The sequence below is a fragment of the Chiloscyllium plagiosum genome, chromosome 7 (genome assembly GCF_004010195.1).
Source record: "Chiloscyllium plagiosum isolate BGI_BamShark_2017 chromosome 7, ASM401019v2, whole genome shotgun sequence".
Lineage (NCBI taxonomy): Eukaryota > Metazoa > Chordata > Chondrichthyes > Orectolobiformes > Hemiscylliidae > Chiloscyllium > Chiloscyllium plagiosum.
Window position 1 is genome coordinate 80132805 of NC_057716.1, and position 19774 is coordinate 80152578.

General features: G+C 38.9%; 1 protein-coding gene across 3 annotated transcripts in view; it reads left to right on the top strand.

The window, feature by feature from the left end:
* Positions 1 to 19774, top strand: part of kynu (kynureninase) — a 176257-nt gene that overhangs the window by 118798 nt on the left and 37685 nt on the right. For all 3 annotated transcript variants that reach the window (XM_043694093.1, XM_043694092.1, XM_043694094.1), the window contains 2 exons: positions 11086 to 11184; positions 11298 to 11371. In XM_043694093.1, coding sequence (XP_043550028.1) covers positions 11086 to 11184; positions 11298 to 11371 — 173 coding nt within the window. The remainder of the gene's footprint in view (positions 1 to 11085; positions 11185 to 11297; positions 11372 to 19774) is intronic.

A 19774-nucleotide genomic window follows, 5' to 3' on the forward strand; every position in this document is an offset into this window, starting at 1 on the left:
GGGTTCTGAGGAAGGGTCACTCGATCCAAAACATTAACTCTAGGATTTCTCTCCACAGATGCTGGCAGACCTGCTGAGCTTTTCCAGTAATTTCTGATTTGCAGCATCTGCTGTTCTTTTGGCTTTTACTCAAATTGTACAAACGCTATCTTGATTGGAGTAAAATTTCACCAACATAAAGTTGGCCTAAGACAGATGGGTTATGATTCTAATAATAATAAATCCAATGCTGAAAATATCCATCAATGCCTGAGACGTAACAGATAACTACCTTCCAGTCCTGTTGAAAGCAACAAGAAAACTATACATGTTTCTTTAAAAAAGAAGAATCCTTTGCCAACGCATGGTCTTTAACACCATAACTCAGCAGCTGTATTGTGTTAGTGTAATCAGCCTTATGAGCTGAAAATGTGTTGCTAGAAAAGCGCAGCAGGTCAGGCAGCATCTAAGGAACAGGAGAATCGACGTTTCGGGCATAAGCCCTTCTTCAGGAATCAGCCTTATGAAGCATGCAGCAGCTTTCCACACTAAAATGTCATTAATCACTGTATGAGGAACACTTCTGAAGGACTATGTCAATTACAAAACATATCCAGTGTCAGCTGTTTTGAAGTGTTAGTCATATCACTCTAATATAAGTCAGTTTCAGGGACACTCATGCACTTTTTATCTAGATCACTCTTCTAGAGCCCCAGGAAATCATAAGTGGAGATTTTCTCTCCCTTGTGTGGCAATATAATTGAAAGTATTGTGGCAATGTTAAAGTCAGATTCTCAAAGTCAAGAAAACGATCTCCCAATTTTTCCCTTCAAGCTTTAAACAGTGATTTCAGAATCTTACTCTTGAGTAATGACCAATATATTTCTGTACATTTATATCTCCATAAAGCTTCAAAGCACCATTTTTACATCTCACATGCAATTCTCCTCTCCTCCCATTGATAAACTAGATGGTACAAATTCCCACCATGTAAAACAGAATGGATACCTTGCAGCTGCAGCTTGCCAAGTGTTTCTCTTGGCCATCATTGCCAATGTAGCTTCTGCACAACATCATGGGCGACACGGTGGCACAGTGGTTAGCACTGTTGCCTCACAGCACCAGGGTCCCAGGTTTGATTCTAGCCTCGAGTGACTGTCTGTCTGGAGTTTGCACATTGTCCCCATGTCTGCGTGGGTGTCCTCCGGGTGCTCCAGTTTCCTCCCACAGTCTAAAGATGTGTGAATCAGGTGATTTGGCCATGCTAAATTGCCCATAGTGTTAGCTGCATTAGTCAGAGGGAAATGGGTCTGGGTGGGTTACTGTTCGGAGGGTCGGTGTGGACTGGTTGGGCCGAAGGGTCTGTTTCCACACTGTTGGGAATCTAATCTAATTCATGCTCCATGGCCCAATTCTCCTCGACATTTCCACACACCTTTGTAAACTTTCAGACTCACCTAATCAACATGCCTGATCTTGAACCACCTTAGATATCACTTCAGGACTTCAAAAGATTTATCGGGAACTATCTGACACCTACACTTGCTTATTTTGGTTTCACTGATCAGGTGTTCCAGGATATCCTAGGCCACAAACACAACCCACTCCTGAGCTGATAGTGACACCGAAACTCAAATGAGAGGAGATAAGTGCACAGGCAATTGAAGGTCCATGGTGCCACAAATAACCCAGGGCTAAAGAACAAATAGTGGGTGGAAACTCAGAAATTCACCAATAACCATGAAATTCGAGGCTTCTTCAGTACAGTCAAAAACACTTACAGTCCGAGCATTGAGCGACTTACTCCACAGAGAGCCAGAAGTGGACAGTCACTCAGCAAAGGCTGAGAGGCAGTCAACATCCACTGGAGAGAGTACTTCAAAGACCTCTTCAACCTATGCCGCCCTTTGACACGCATTTTCTAGGCATCATCCCATAATGTAGAGTACATGTACCAACAGGTTCAAGAACTTCTTCCCTGCTGTTATGACACTGATGAATAGACCTCTCAAATTTCAAATTCTTTTTGTGCATGTTCTTTGCAGCCTTCACTTTGTCTTCCTCACTCTGTTCAATCACCCTATGACCTCCATGTGGTATGATCTGCCTGTACTGCACACAAAACAGACATTTCACTGAACTTAGGTACATGTGACAATAATAAACCATATCAAATTCCATGAATTTTACATCTAGGAATTTGCAGTAATTCTCAAAATGGATTTATGTGATAGCATAAACTGTGCAAATGTATTGCAACATTAGCATAAACTAATGTATATTGTATATTGCTTCTTTCAAATATTCCCCTCATATCCACTTCTTTAAGCGTATAGTAAACAGTGATACACAAATCCTGGAGCTGCTTTAATTTGCTATAAAAATGAATGTAAAAAGTAGCAGTTAATATTGATAGCTTACTTAAATTGCTTAACTTCAAATTCTTTATGGTTGATAAGAAAATTATTAAAGTATGGTGCCTTGAACTGGATTCCTGTGCTGACTATCACTCGATGCCTTGTCAGAAGAAATGTCTGCTCACGGAACATTGAATGTCTGAGAAGCAGAATAACAATTTTCGGAGCAGTGGAGGAATTTAAGAGAGATGTCATTGAGATAGTATTGGATATCATTGGTTAACAGGTGGAATCTGCAATTGTGTTCCTGATGATATAGTTCAAGGTGCAGCTTGGAGTAGGAAATAGAAGCGGGCCAAGGATAGGTCCATGAGAGCAGGTGGAACGACAAAGGAGCCAGTGTAGGTTATTGCCTGACAAAGGTTCCATACATAATGATGAAAGCAAACAAGAGTAGTTCCATGCAGCTAGAAAATAGAGGAAAGATATTGGTAAGGGTCGTGTGGTCAACAGTTAAATGACTGCAGACTGGCCGAGCATGGTTCAGAAAAAATTATAGTCAAATTATAGGAAGTCATTTGGGACATTGAGAAAATACAGTTCTGTTCTGTAGTGGGACAGAAATCTGATTCAAGGCAATCAAACATGAACTTTCAGAAAAAGATGGACATGGATTTGAGTCGCCACAACATATTCAAGAATATTGGAGAGGAAAGGAAGAGTGGAGATGGGAGGTCGCAAGCTGGTGGTTTTAAAGGAGGAGAATAATAATGACGATTCAAAGTGAAAAGGGGCAAGACCTGAGCAGAGTGAAGCATTAACAATATGAGCTTGTGTGGGGCAAGTATTTTGGTGAGCATAGGAGCAGAGGAACAAGGTCTGTGGATCCTATAGACAAGATGATAGAAGAGAGAGCCTATGAAATGAGAATAGATAGAAACTTGAAAAAAAATGTGAACATTGGACAGGGAAAATCTTAGGATACTTCTAGAGAGATGAGAGGAGAAATGAGAGAAGTGATAGAGGCAGCTGACCTGGTAGTCTCAATCCAAGTGATGGCAAAATGTAAGGGCCGTTTGTGTTTGTTGGATCTGAGGTGGAGGATCTAGAGGCAAAACAGAACACATTTTGTAGTGAAGATTGAAAATCTGTTTTACATTTCGAGTCCATTTTGATCGAAAACAATTATATTGCAGACAGCCATCCAGATCTGGCAGTGGATCAGTAGACTGACTACCCAACATATATGTGTCTACTTGGTGTCCAGAAAAAAACCTATCATGGAACCTTAAGTTGCCTCAGCCCTACTGTCTGTAATTCCCTCACCCCACTTTAGCTCACTTCACTTTCAATTTTTCAAAACACGTCACAACCCCACCATACACATATTTTATCCTTTAAATGTTTTATAAACTCAAGTTGGTGTTGACTCATGCTATGATCACAAAGAATAATGATTTTAAATTCAACATTACAGCTCCCTGATACTGTGAATAATATCCAAGACTACTAAAAACTCAAACCATCACTGTATCTTTTTTTCTCTGGTGCCTTCGTATTGTAATTTTTATGGTTGTAGCATCCTTTTTGTCGCATATTGTTACCTTGCCATGTGCGTGTAAAATCTTTGTAAACTTTATTTGAATTCATTTATGTTCCTGAGGCACTCATATGAAAGGTAGAGAAGTGTGCTTTAAGTTGTATAGCAGAACACCTGGTCATTCACTCATCGAGCTTTTATGGAACTTTGCTGGTGCAAATTAATTGCTGCAAATGTGATAATGATGATACTTGTTGGAAAGTACTTTGGACCATGACATGGGTGTAAAGAACATCAAAACCAGGAATAGGTTCTTCAATCTCTTGAACCAATTTTGCCATTCAGTGAGATCATCCCTGCTTTGTTCGATATTCCTCAATACACCTACCCAACATAAATCTATTAATTAGGAGAAAGTGAGGACTGCAGATGCTGGAGATCAGAGTCAAGAATGTGGTCCTGGAAAGGCATAGCCTGTCAGGCAGCATCCAAGGAGCAGGAGAATCAATGTTTCAGGCATGAGCCCTCATGAAGACAGGCTCATGCCCGAAATGTCGATTCTCCTGCTCCTTGGATGCTGCCTAACAGGCTATGCCTTTCCAGCACCACTCTCTCAACATAAATCTATTGATATCAGTTTTGAAATTGTCAGTCAGTAGCTTTGTGAGGATATCATATATATATATATATATATATATATATAAAAGGTACATTTTGTTTTTTTTCAAACAGTATCAAAGTATGTTTGCTAAAATACCGTCATCAACTTTAGAATAGTTAAATTTAGTTCTTCCTGCCACCTAGAGGCTATTAGGATATATACAAGGTTTCAAAAGCATTTCAAACACTGTAAAAGATTGAATTCTTGATTAGTTTATTTACCCCAATTTATAAATGTATTAACAGTTATGTCCTTTAGTTGTCTTGAAAGAAGTTTAATATGTTTATCCTGAATTTGAAAATTATCTTGATTTAACTTCATGCAGATGTGTTTGTGCTGCTTTAAATATATTCCTCACTGAGGGCCAGATTCTTTACCTCTGTGAAAGAAAAGTAGAATTAGCAGGAGAAAGTGGTAAAAGCTATTGCATTGTCTGACATTATATGCTATCATGAACCTATTATTACAAACAATGTTTTTCATTTGAGGCCATATGTTTTTATTCTATTGGCTGTTGAGCATATCGGTTTTCTTGAATCACAATTCAAAAAGTCAATTTTAAAAGTAAATTAAAGTCTGTTACACAATGAGTGGAAAGAAGAAAAAAAGTCAACCTGAAGAAATGTATTAATTAGAAATGTTCTCAGAACAAAATGAATATGATTGCTTTTAAGTTGAAAAGAATTGATTACATTTTTAGAGCTTTTGTTGGATATGCCACTGGCTCTAGATTTGCTTTACTGACTGCAAAGTAAATGGTAACGTATTAAAAATCATTGTCTAGCTCTGGAAAATAGTTTTTTGCAATCAGTTCTACTCCTTCTTTGTTTTCCACTGCATTTCTGAATGCATTTTATGAGGTGTTTTGTGAATGCATTTTACAAGAGTTTCTATTTATTCAAGCTTCTATCTCATATTTATTGAGTGTAAATGTTGGATTGTTTCAACTTTACATCCAGTGACAGTATGATGTGCTCTGTATCAGGCATTGATTCAACTTGTTTCTCAAGCAACATTGGAATTCATCTTTTAGTTGGTTAGTGCCATTTATTTGGCAAAAAATGGGGTAGTAATTGGATGTTACCACGCTAATTTTAAAACCATAAATTGAGTGCAAAGAGCTTCAATTTTAAGGACTACATCCTTTACCTGAAGAAGACAGGAAATCATTACTCCTGGCAACTAAAACAAGCATTGGATCTCATTCATCTGCATCTCATTCCATTTTAGTCAATATAGGTTGCCTATATTGTTCATGTCTCCATTACCTTTACTCATTTGTTCTCCATCATTCCGCCTCTCTCTATTCCATTGAGATTTTTCTTAAAGCTTAACTTTTTGTCCAAGCTTTCAGCTATTTGTCTGTCATCACCTCATGTAGCTTTTTGTCCAGTGTTCATTGAATTATAGTCCTGTGAAATATCTTTGACTATTATATGTTACAGACAGTGAGAGATGCTGGGATAACTTATCCCATTTATCATCACCCAGCCGTCTGCATCAAAATGCATTTTGGAGAAAATGTTACAATTTTCAGTAATTACCCTGAAGTATACTTCCAGGTATGTTGAAATAAAAAAAAGGAAAGATCTTATCGGCTCTGAGCAATATGGGCTATGGTGAGATATGTCAAACAAGAAGGCTACTGAGGCCATCTCAACATTTGGAGAGACTAGCATAATTTTTCAGGCTTTTCAGAAGCTGTGTGGTGAGACTCTCATCAGGCAGTGATACGTTGCCAATTGACGGACATTTTTGGTTCTTAAAATGATTGCTAACAGTCTATATCAGCTCTTCGATGTTCAACCTCTCACCTTATCAAACTCAGCAAACAAGCTCAATGTCAGAAAGTCTTGACGAGGACACCAGAATGAGCACTTGGAGGATTCATCTCACCACTTGAACCAACTGACTGTGATATTGGAAATGAGACACCAACGTCTCAGGGCACACTCCAGAGGCATCAGTCACAGATGCCCCATGACCTTCCACATTACCATTCAGCATATGCCAGCTTCTAACATGTCTCATGGCACATCTACGATCCATGTACAACAACTTGTCTGCTCTTCACTGCTTCACTTTGGATGATACCAGCAACTACCATTGTACTGCTGCAGCAAGAATCCTGTACAGTCAACAACACACACTCTGCTCATTTACTGGTCCAGGTTACATCACTGAGCTCTTTCCTGACTGTTATATCACTTACTCAACTAAAGTCTGCCTGAATATGCATAGCAACCCTCCTTGGTATTGCCTTGCTTTAAACAAAATCTTTTCCCTGAGGTGGGGGAGTCCAGAACTAGAGGGCATAGATTTAGAGTGAGAGGGGAAAGATTTAAAATGGACTTAAGGGGAAACCTTTTCACGCAGAGTATGGAATAAGCTGCCAGAGGAAGTGGTGGAGGCTGGTACAATTACAACATTTAACGGGCATCTGGATGGGTAAATGAATAGGAAGGGTTTATAAGGATATGGGCCAAGTGCCAGAAAATTAGACTAGATTAGTTTAGGATATCTGGTCGTCATGGATGAGTTGGACAGAAAGGTCTGTTTCTGTCTGTACATCTCTAATGACTCAATATTACTCCTGTTTTATAGCAAAGACACAGAGTCATGGTGGTTATCAGGCCTCCATCAAGTCAAGGGATGACTACTGCTGTGTGGATATCAGCATTGTAATTCAAAGACAGCCTCCAATACCAGCCCAAATGCTGCTTGGGGTTGACAGTGTCAGGATCCTATCCTCATTCGGGACAAAGAGCCAAATGACAGTCAGCACAGCACTCATCCTGAGCTTTTCTGCCTGACTGTGAACTGTTTGCTTATTGGACTGAGAGAGATGTAAGTACTAGAGCAACAAAAGCATGTGGCATAGGTATAGATGTTGGTGTAGGTTGGTCCAAGTGAGTGAGTAGGCAATATAGGCCGAAAACAGAGTTGGTAAATTTCAGGGATTGGTGGGTGAGTGGGGGTGTTTGTCTGATGATATTGCAGGCGTTAATGAAAGTGGGATTTAAGTATAGAAGTAGGGATAGAGTGAGTATTTGGTATCAGAGAGGAGATGGTGATACTGATTTTGGTGAGGTTAACCTGCTTTGTAAGAAGCGTGCTTTGTCCTGAGTGGCCACATGTTACTAGGCTGGCATGATCTAGTGTCATGACTTCAGCTGCTGGCCCTGGTGAAAAAGGATCTCCAGGACTCTGCCCACAAACTGGGGTACCAGTAACCTTTGTCTACCATGTTCAGGGCAAGTTCAGGACATCTGCTGAGTGGCAGGTTATTGCAGGAACAGTGCATCATAAAATAGGGCATGAATAGGATGAGCGAGATGCCACAGGGATGTGGAAAGTAGTCAATAAGTTGAGTTTGGTAAGATACAGTGAGGAAATGCACTAGACCTTGCAGCAACAAACCTTTTGTGGACTTAGCCAAAAGATTGTATGATTCTGCCCAAAGTTTTATATTTACATAGCACCTTGAAATATGAATGGAATGAAACACATTCATTTCATCCATAGACACAGGCAAACACAAATGCGAAACTGGGTTCGAGACACAATGCATGCATTTAAGCTAGAAGTGGAAACGTAATAAATAAATAAATAATTCGAACTTCAGGCCTGGATGGCTCCTCTCTCATAATTATCTGGATGAATGGAATTTGGAAGTCAATGGATTTCCAAACAAAATTGTACAGGTGAATCATTGCAGATGAAAATGAATCTGTCCCCCAACTCCCTGGCTGGTGATTTGACTGATTGTTAGGCATAGTTCTGTTCTTCCGGCTGGAAACTTGATTTCTCATACCATTAGGTTTCCAGACTGACTTCTTTCTCCCTGCTTCTTGGGTGCTAAGATTTGATATCTGTCGTCAATTGGACTAGATCATAAACAATAATCAGTGTGAATCACACAGCTGGTGGATTTCTTGGTTCATTCAAAAAATCCATCCCAACCTTGGGCATTCAATGATAAAATCTGTGGCAATTTGAGGTAGCCTGTTCAGAAACTGCAAACGTCACTTAACCTGTGTTGCCATCTTAGCAGCCAATATTAATTTTTTAAAGAGACATTACTTCTAAAACATTCTGCACTGAAAAATGTTCATGTTGAAAGTTATGAATGTAACATTATTGGAAATGTCACACATTGATGGTTCAATATAAAGTCAATTTTGTTTACATTGCCCCTGAAGTACATCATATTGTTCACATAGTGATGCACTGTTATTAGTGCCATAGAATAGTCCTTTTTGATGTATTAACTTGCCTTTTAATCTGAGACTGCCCCAAATAAAAAGCTTTTGCCACATCAATTATTCAGATGCAGGTTCAACTTAAAAACCTTTTCTTTTCAAAACATCTGTTTGCAAAATATGGCCTTCTATGCTCATTGTTTACATATTATGTCCAGCAAGTAATAAACAAATATTAACTATTTGTTGCTCAGTAGAACCTGTCAACATAGTGTAACATACTTTACATTTTAGAGCGCATGTTTCATCTCAAACCAAAGTCCTGTTTGGATCCATAAAATAAATATTAGAATATTTTGAGACCATTGAGGAAATCTCAGTGAAGTTACTATAGTTTAACCTCTGGATTTAAGGTTCCTATCAGGAATTTTAAGTTATAATCTAAGTTTATAATGCAGACGAATACAAAGGAAGCCCTTCATTGTTATAGGTTCTGTGTTTCAGATATATTTTAAAAATTGAGGTTATAACCTCATGTGCTGATTAGATTTCACGGCAGGTTTCAATGAAGAATTGTAGGATTCTGCAGTATCTATCAATCTGTCCTGGTGTGTGGGCGATACTTTGTTTGGAGATGGTAAAAACCTTAATCTTTTCAATCAAAAAGGAAAATCAAGAGAACTTAGAGGACCAGTCAATGAGTGTATTCAGTACAAAGATCAATATTGTCTTATGAGCAAAGGCTAATCAGATTGGGATTCTACTCACTGGAATTTAGAAGAATAAGAGATGATCTGATTGAAACATGTAGGTTTCTTAAGGGACTTGACAGAATAAATGCTGAGAGAATGTTTCCCTCATGGGAGAGACTCGGATCAGAACGCAATCTCAGAATAAAAAGTGGGGTGGGGGCTGCAACTTAAGTGTGAGGAATTTCTTCCCTCAGAAGGTTCCGCGTTTGGAACTCCTTGCCACAGAGAGCTCTGGGGCAGTCTCCTTCTGTTGATTTAAGGCTAAGATAGATTGATTCTTGATCAGTTGGGTAATCATGAGTTACAGGGAAAACGCAGGAAAGTGAATGTGAGGCGTGTTGGATCAGCCATGATCAGATCGAAAAGTAGATCAGACTTGAAGGGTCAGATGTCTACTCCTGCTCCTATTTTCTGTGTTTCTATAAATGGCTTTGAACTGTGAATTTATTCACCACAAGTTAAATTTCAGTGACTTGACGTCATTTTGTTCTCCATTAATAACTTGTATACTCACGGGAAGTCAGTTTAAGTACAAGCTGTATCCATGTTTTATACTTCTATATAATTCATGAGAATGTCCTAATTGTTAAAAGAAAATCTAATTACCTGGAAGCTAGCTGCACTACACACCCAAAAAGTCAGAAGGAACCAATTTTTCAGGCTAGGTGAATAACCTTTCCTCCCTTCAGTAACATTAGTTGCTGTCTGTACCAGTGAGTTACCCATTTATCTTTGCAAAGATCAGTGCGGCTTTCATTCCTGAGCATTGTGCTAAAATGAATAGTTACTAAAGGGAATTACTAAATGATTAGAGCTTCATATTTTTTTGAATGTTAACCTATTAAATGACAGTGTACTTTTGATAGCCACTTCAGAATGGAATAGATAACTAGTCCTGCTAAATTAGTAACATTCACTTATAACATCTCAGGTTGACATAAGGGAATCTTGTATGAGATCTATCACATTCCCATCACTGATTATCTGTCTCTTTGTGAACAGAATGCATAGCAACACCAAGAAATGAAGATTTCTATAGAAAAGGCATTTTCTCAAATTAAACTGCAAATGTAAATGAAGTGCATTCACAAAGGTTATCCTTTGCTTTCAATGAGGTAATAAAAACATCAATATTCAGCTCCATTCTCTGAGGTTTCCTATGTCCCCGAGCTGAATGCCACTTTAAAAAAAATTATTGAGTGGCAACTCCTTAGCTTTGTGTTCCAAAACACTGACAGTGAAAGAATCAAGCTAATCTGTGACATCCTTCTAATAGCCATTTCAAGGACAGTATTTAAACTCTTCTGGGAGCAGGCTTCTTGGCATGACTGAGGACAAATAATGAAAAACATACCTAAGTGTTTTTTTTATAAAGTGCCTTTTCCATTTGTTCAGTTAACTGTTTTACCTCATCACAGTATGAAACACAATCAATTTAATGGGTATTTAAATGAGAACGTTATTTTCTAAAATGTATTTGAGATACTAAGGCAGCAAATATAATCCTCTATGACAATCTAAACCTCCAAGGTTATCAATTTCATACTTCCTAGTGTACTTTCAACTAAAATACTATTCAACCTGTGCTTTACAGGGATGCTATGTTGGTTTTGACCTTGCTCATGCTGTTGGGAATGTAGAGCTGCGTCTGCATGACTGGAACGTGGACTTTGCCTGTTGGTGTAACTACAAGGTAAAATGGATTCTTCCATATTTTTCTTCAGTGCAATTGGTGGTAAATTTCATCCGGTCAAGTGAAATGAATATCAATCTGCCCAAATTACCCCTTTCTAATATATTTTGCAGTATTTGAACTCTGGCGCTGGAGCCTTGGCAGGTGCATATATACATGAAAAACACAGATTTACAATAAAACCAACGTAAGTACCAAATACTCGTGCAGAAATCCCAACAAGATTTAACTAGAGATATTTTGGGTTTTTGTATTAAGACTTAGATTCCAACCAGTCATAAAAAAATGTATACCTTTAAAAAATGACATTATGACATATTCTGTCACGCTCTGTATTGTGGAATCAGTGCAGTATGTCCATTGTCAGTCACTTGTGTGTACGGAATATACAGCAAAATCAACCAACACAGATTACAGATTATATATTTGATATTCTCATTTTTGGACAAAGTATTTTTTCACAGGGCGATTCATGATGGATTGTCTGCTTGTCTCATGTTGACTTTTTCATGTTATCAGCTCATTGTTCATTGAGAAAATTCTAAATAGCTCTCATCTAGAAAAAAATAGCATCTGTAACTTTCTGGATGCATTTATGGACTGAGTATTGGGAAAAGCCATACCAGTCTCTCAGTGCTCATTAAAAGAAATCAATGATGTAAAATTTCATGCATCAGTCACCCATGATTGAATACCAGAATGTGATGGCCACCCATTCCTTCCAAATCCTACCTCAGTAGATAATAGAGTTCAGTGATGATGGATGGAACATCCTTAATCTCCACCTTCTTCTTTTTGATTTATTTATTGTCATGTGTATTGTAACAAAATACAATTAAAAGTGTTGTATGGTGTCATCACTCTCTGGTGCCATCTTAAAAAAAGTCTAGAGATATTTTCAAATCGACCTGTTAGAAGATGTTATGACACACCTCTGGCACAAATGGGTCTTAAACTTGTGCAGTTTGGTTCAGAGGTAGGGTCACTACCACTGTGCCACAAGAGCCTTTAATGCCTCAAGGATGCTCATTCTCTGACAATTGTCAAAAATGGCACTAAGTTGGGTTGATTTGGGGTTTGATCATTCACCTCTGCCTCTTAAGGAAACATTCAGCTGTTGATTTTCCTTTTTGAACTTGTGTGACAGCTGCTGGAAGTTCCTGATCTTGTTGGTTTGGTCACAACAAAATAATTGATGTGTTTTTCGCTATTGACTCATCGTCAGTACCACCACAACAAATCCTCCATATGTTGGTTCCATCGCAGGTAAGTGATGAAACATCTGGGAGAAACAGAGTCAGATGTCACACCAAACCAGGTTATAGTCCAACAGGTTTATTTAAAATCACAAGCTTTTGGAGTGTTGCTCCTTCATCACCAGAAAAAAGGATCAGTGCTCTGGAAACATGTGATTTTTAAGCAGATCTATTAACTATAGCCTGATGTCATGTGACGTCTGGCTTTGTCCACCCCTGTCCAACAACAGCATCTCCAACTGTGGGAAACAGAACAGCAAATCAATTACTGTCCAATGATCTCTGACAATCATTATATTGAGACAATAGTATGGCATGGAGGTTTTTCCATCACCAGGAGGCCAATGTCATGCCTAGATGAGGAGTTCTGAGCTAGGCAACCTTATAGAGCTATGTGTTGCCCAACCAAAGTTGCTAATGCTACACTAGGAGAGTTAAAGGCAGGTATGTCTTATCTGTGATAGCATCCATTCCCAAAAAATAGCTAACCTTTATCACCATAGACCATTTAATTGCAGTCATGTGTAAGAACGTGATAGCTCTGAAACGTTGTGTTCCAGTGTAAGGTATGAATAGCATGTAGAAATGGAAATGCCAGATGCAAATGTGCAGCTAAACAGCTTTGCATGTATGACATCACAGTGAATTAGTTGAAACAAAATACATAATGGTCAAGATTGTTTGAGGCAATAACCTATAATATTAACAGTTACCTAAATGGTTGCGACCTTTCCATTGAATGTAATTTGCTCACAGCTGGGTGGCATTGCTGAATCAGTGGAAGCATAAGATATACAGTTGCCCCTAGCATTGCCTCACATGCAAAGAATTATACTCCACTCTTAAAGAGTATGACAGTAATTTACTCAACTCACATTTCATGTGATGGCAGGCATTGTGTCTCCTTTTTGCACAACTGAGTTTGGTGCAAAGTTGGCAAGGTTTCAATCATTTGTCCATGTAATTAGATTAGACTACTTAGTGTGGAAACAGGCCCTTCGGCCCAACAAGTCCACACTGACCCTCCGAAGAGCAACCCACCCAGACTCATTCCCCTACACCTAACTCTACGGGCAATTTTTAGCACGGCCAACTCACCTGACCTCCACATCTTTGGACTGTGGGAGAAAACCGGAGCACCCAGAGGAAACCCACGCAGACATGGGGAGAATGTGCAAACTCCACACAGACACTTGCCTGAGGCGGGAATTGAGCCCAGGTCTCTGGCGCTGTGAGGCGGCAGTGCTAACCACTGTGCCACTGTGCCACCCACAGTTGTGTCAGTTGAGGTGAGTGATAATCACTCTACCTTTCATGTTTCCTTTTGTCTTTCTGTCCCTGCTACATTGAATACATTTCAGTCTTCCATGGATTCCATTCATTCCTTTTTTATTTTTGATAATGTTGCTTATGTACCAACTAAACATTTGGCTTTATGCATTGTTATGCCCTTGTTGATCATAAAGCCATAAAATTTCCTCATTTTGAGGTGATGGTAATTGTGAATTACGCACAACTAACCCCACCATCTTCATATCTCCATACCCCCTCCTATGTCCTAAGGAATATCACGCCTTTATCTCAAATTGCCTCCTTTCACCATTCTCATTTCCTCAGCTTCCCAATCCATTGAGCCCTAACCCAGGCTCGAACTTCCCACTTTACTTAGTATGGCACAAAGTAATTCCTCTGAGTTTTCTGACCATTAATACCCAGCTCCCCTCAGCATTGACTGTGGTCTAAACCCAGACTGAAATGGGAGGATAGCATGACTGAGCACAGCCCAGCTACTGCACAAATGTTTCCACACCACCCTGACTTGCAAACATATGATATGAAGAAAAGGTAGCCAACCAATCCTGCTTCACCATTCAATAAGATCATGGTTGATCTCTTTGTGTTTCAAATTCTACATTTCTATCCACTGTGGATAGCCTTAATCCCTGTCTAACAAGAGTCCGTCCATCTCTATCTTAAAAATATTCAGTGGCTCTGCCTCCACTACCTTCTGGAGCAGACTGTTCCAAAATTGCAAAACCATCTGAGAAAGAAAACAATTTCCTTAACTTTGACCTCGTTCTGAGTTAAATTACAAGAGAAACTATCCTTTCCATGTGCACCTTGTCAAGACCATTCAGGATCCTGTACAGTTCAATAAAGTTACTCTTTACTCATCTCAACTCCAGTGGAAACAGGACTAGTCCTTCCAAATTATCCGAGTAAGAGAACCTGCTCATTTTGGGGATCAATATAATCAACCTTCTTTGAACTGCTTCCAATGCATTTATGTCTTTCTTTAATAAAGGAGACCAAAATTCCAGGCAGGATTCATGATGTGGACTCACCAATGCCCTGTTTCACTGAAACATTACATCTTCACTTTTATGTTCACTTATTCTCTTAACAAAGAATATCATCACATTATCCCTCTGAATTACATGCTGGACTGCATACTACCTTTTTTTGTGACTCTCACACCTGAATACCTGAAGCTCTGTCTTTCAGAATTCTGCATCTTCCATTTAGGAAGTAGTCTGATTTTCACTTTTTCCTGCCATAGTGAACAACTTCACATTTTCTTGTATATACTCCATCAGTTAGATTTTGACCCCTCAGTCAACTGAATCCATTGCAACCTCTTATATGTCTTCTTTACAACATACTTTTCTGACTATCTTGGGTGTCATTTGCAAACTTGTCTACTATGCCTTCAATTCCCTCAGTAATTGATGTAAATTGTCAGACTCCTGTGGCACTCCAAACCTCTTATCTTGCCAATCAGAAAAAGACAAATTTATGCATAGTGTCTGTTTTCTGCCACCCAGCTAATATTCTATCCATACTAATGTATTTATCCCCAATCAAAAGTCTTTATTTTTTGCACTAACCTTTTCAAGTATAGTACATTTACAGGCTGCCCTTTTTCCCACAGCACGTTACTCCTTCAAAGTATTCCGATAAATTGGTTAAAATGATGTTCCTTTGACAAAACCATGAAGATTCTTCCTGACTACTATGTGTTTTTCTTGGCATGTAGCAATAGCCTATTTAAGAATCAATTCTAATACCTTCCTCATGACAAACGTCAAACTATTTAGTCTATGGTTTCTTGAATTTAGCTTCTCTTCCTTCCTAAACAGTGGGCTTGTTTTTGTTACTTTTCATTTCAGTGGAACACTTGCAGAATCTAGGGAACTTTGGAAAATTAACATTAATGCATATAATATCTCATTAGTAACTTTTGTTAAGGTGCTAGGATGAAACCCATCTGGTTCAAAAATTCCATCAGCCCACAGTTTGCTTAGAACCGATTTCCTCATGATTATAATTTCATTACGTTCAACTCTGCTTCCTAGTTTACAGATATTAGTGGATTTTTAAAAAAAAATTCTCTGTAGTGAAGATAGAAGCAAAACATTTGTTTGTTTTATTGACCATTTCATTATTATTTACTGTTAACTCTCATTCTTAATCTCCACAGGACCAATGATTATTTCACATATCCCTTTGCTTTTTAAATATCTGTGGAAATTCTTGCTATCTGCTTTTTACAATCTTAACTAGATTAATCTTCTAACAACTTTATCATGCTTAAGTTGTTTTTAGTTACTGTCTGGTGTTTTTAATAATTTTATTAATCGTTTGACTTGCTACTCCTCTTTCTGCAGTTATGTTTCCTTTTCCTTTAGTTTGAAGCTTTCTCCAGCTTCATGAGATAATCACAATGGTGGGTGTTACCTTTCAAATTTTTCCTTAAAACAGGAATTTCCTGATTCTGCACATTTTAAAATGGTCCCTTAAATGCTTAGCACTGTGTCCCTGTTGTTCTATCCCTTCACCTATTATGCAAGTTAATTTTAACTAGCTTCGATTTCAGGCCCACATCATTGCCCTTAGTTAGATTTGAAATACTGGTCTGAGCCTGAATCTTCTCCATTTCAAAATAAATGTAAAATTCAATCATATTGAGATGGTCACCACTGAGGTGTAACTAAACTCTGAGGTCATGGACTAATCCTGTCACATTACACAACACTAAATCTAATACACCGTGTTCTCTGGACAGTTCCAAAACATGCTGGTCTAAGAAATTATCTCAAAAGATTTCTATGAATTCTTCATTTCGCCTATCACTACCGATCTAATTTTTCTTATTTACATGTCGATTAAAATCACCTTTGATTACTGTTGTCCTTTTATCACCAGTATTTCTTCTTGCTTACATTGTCCCAAATTGTTGTAATATTAGCAGAGCTGCAGACCATTCACATAAGTGACTTCTTTCTCCTACTATTTCTTAACTGTACCAAAATTAATTTTAAAACCTGATCTCCTGAATCAAGGTCATCTCTAACAATTGTGTAAATATCATCTTTGATTAACAGTGTTCATACTCCACCTTTACCTAGCTTCTGTGTTTTTTCTTGAATGCCTTATACTCCTCAATATTCAGGACCCAGTCCTTGTCATCCTGAAGCAATTTCTCCATAATGGCTATCAGATTGTATTTATGTTTTCCTGGAGTATTGTGTGCAATTTTGATCTTATCCGAGGAAGGAAATTCTGGCGACATCAAGAGTTTACCAGACTGATTCCTGGGATAGTAGGACTGACTTATGAAGAGTGATTGGTTTGGTTAGGATGATACTGGAGTTAAGCCAAAGAGAGGGTATCTCACGGAAACCCATAACATTCTATTAGGACTCGACACAGTAAAAACATTATGGGTATTCCCAATGACTGGACAGTCCAGACCAGGGCTCATAGTCTAAGAATATGGACAGGCCATTTAGGACTGGGATAAGGGGAAATGTCCACTGGAGAGTGGTATGCATGTGGAATTCTTTGCTACAGAAAGTGGCTGAGGCCAATACGTTGAATGTTTTGAAGAGGAAGACAGACATAGTTCTTACAGCTGAAGGGATCAAAGGGTATGGAGCAAAAGTAGAAACAGGGTACTGATGTGAATGCTCAGATGTGATCTTATTGAATAACAGAGCCAAGTTCTAAGGATAAAATGGCCTACTCTGTGCCTATTTTCTATGTCTTTGATTTTGCCATCTTCAGCTACTTCATCAATTAACTTCCCAACTTAGTAATGTCAGAAGTGAGAATGCTAGCTGATGACTATTCTATATTCATCACCATCCACAACTCTTCAGACACTGCAGCCAGACCCAGAAAAATATCCAGGCTTGGGCTGAAAGTGACCCGTAACATTCATGCCACACAAATGCCAGACACTGACCGCCTCCAACAAGAGCATAACCAGCATCACTTGACATTTGATGGTGTTACTATCACTCAATGTCCAATTAAAATATCTTGTGGATTACCATAAGACAAAAACTGAACTGGACTAACTATATAAATACTGTGACTGCAAGAGTTGTTCAGAGGCTAGGAATTCTCTTGCCTCCCTAACCCTTTATGCCATCAACAGGGCACAAGTCAGGAGTAATCAAATACTCTACTTGTGCCTGGGTGAGTTCTCCCCACTCCAAAAACAGGCAAGAAGCTTGACTGGCACCACATCCACTACAAAGCAGCCTGCTTGACTGGCAACACATTCACAAACATTCATGCTCTCCAGTACTGATTCTTAGTAGCAGCAGTGTGTTTACCTACAAAATGCAGTACAGCAATTCTCTCAGGCTCCTTAGCCAGCACCTTTCAAACCCACATCACTATCATCGAGAAGATGAAGTTCGGCGAATATGTGGGAACACCACCTCCTGCAAGTTTCTTACAAGTATTGAGTCTTTATGATGCCTTGCCACAAAAAGCTGTGGGAACAGAGTCCTTGTGTATGTTTAAGGCTAAGTTAGATAGATTCTTAATCAGTAAGTGAATCAAGGGTTATGGAAAAGAGCAGGAAAATGAATTTGAAGAATGTTGTATCAGTATTGAACCTACTAAATGGCAGAGCAGGCTCAAGGGGCCAATGGCCTACTCCTGTTTCTACTTCTTATAGTTTTATGGCCTAAGGGCTACTGAACTTCTTGGATAGGTCTTGTTGTTCAGACCCATATCAGTTTCTCCACATTAAATGGCAGGGCAGGTGACTGAAGTGTCAGTGGGAGAGCACTTTCGGGCCAGCGACCATAATTCTATTAGATTTAAAATAGTGATGGAAAAGGATAGACCAGATCTAAAGGTTAAAGTTCTAAATTGGAGAAAGGCCAATTTTGACGGTATTAGGCAAGAACTTTCAAAAGGTGATTGTGGGCAGATGTTCGCAGGTAAAGATACGGCTGAAAAATGGGAAGCCTTCAGAAATGAGATAATGAGAATCCAGAGAAAGTATATTCCTGTTAGGGTGAAAGGAAAGGCTGGTAGGTATAGGGAATGCTGGATGACTAAAGAAATTCAGGGTTTGGTTAAGAAAAAAAAGGAAGAATATGTAAAATATAGACAGGATAGATCGAGTGAATCTTTCGAAGAGCATAAAGGAAGTAAAAGTATACTTAAGAGAGAAATCAGGAGGCCAAAAAGGGGACATGAGACAGCTTTGGCAAAAAGAATTAAGGAGAATCCAAAGAGTTTTTTTACAAATACATTAAGGACAAAAGGGTAACTAAGGAGTGAATAGGAGCCCTCAAAGATCAGCAAGGTGGCCTTTGTGTGGAATGGCAGAAAATGAGGGAGATATTAAATGAGTATTTTGCATCAGTATTTACTGTGGAAAAGGATATGGAAGATATAGATGGTAGGGAAATAGATGGTGACATCTTGCAAAATGTCCATATTACAGAGGAGGAAGTGCTGGATGTCTTGAAACGGGTAAAGGTGGATAAATTCCCAGGACCTGATCAGGATCTGTGGGAAGTTAGAGAAGTGATTGATGGGCCTCTTGCCGAGATATTTGTATCATCGATAGTCACAGGTGGGTGCCGGAAGACTGGAGGTTGGCTAATGTGGTGCCACTGTTCAAGAAGGGTGGTAAGGACAAGCCAGGGAACTATAGACTAGTGAGCCTGATGTTGGTGGTGGACAAGTTGTTGGAGGGAATCTTGAGGGACAGGATGTACATGTATTTGGAAAGGCAAGGACTGATTAGGGATAGTTAACATGGCTTTGTGCGTGGGAAATCATGTCTCACAAAATTGATTAAGTTTTTTGAAGAAGTAACAAAGAGGATTGATGAGGGCAGAGCTGTAAATGTGATCTATATGGACTTCAGTAAGGCGTTCGACAAGGCTCTCCATGGGAGACTGATTAGCAAGATTAGATCTCATGGAATACAGGGAGAACTAGCCATTTGGATATAGAACTGGCTCAAAGGTAGAAGACAGAGGGTGGTGGTAGAGGGTTGTTTTTCAGACTGGAGGCCT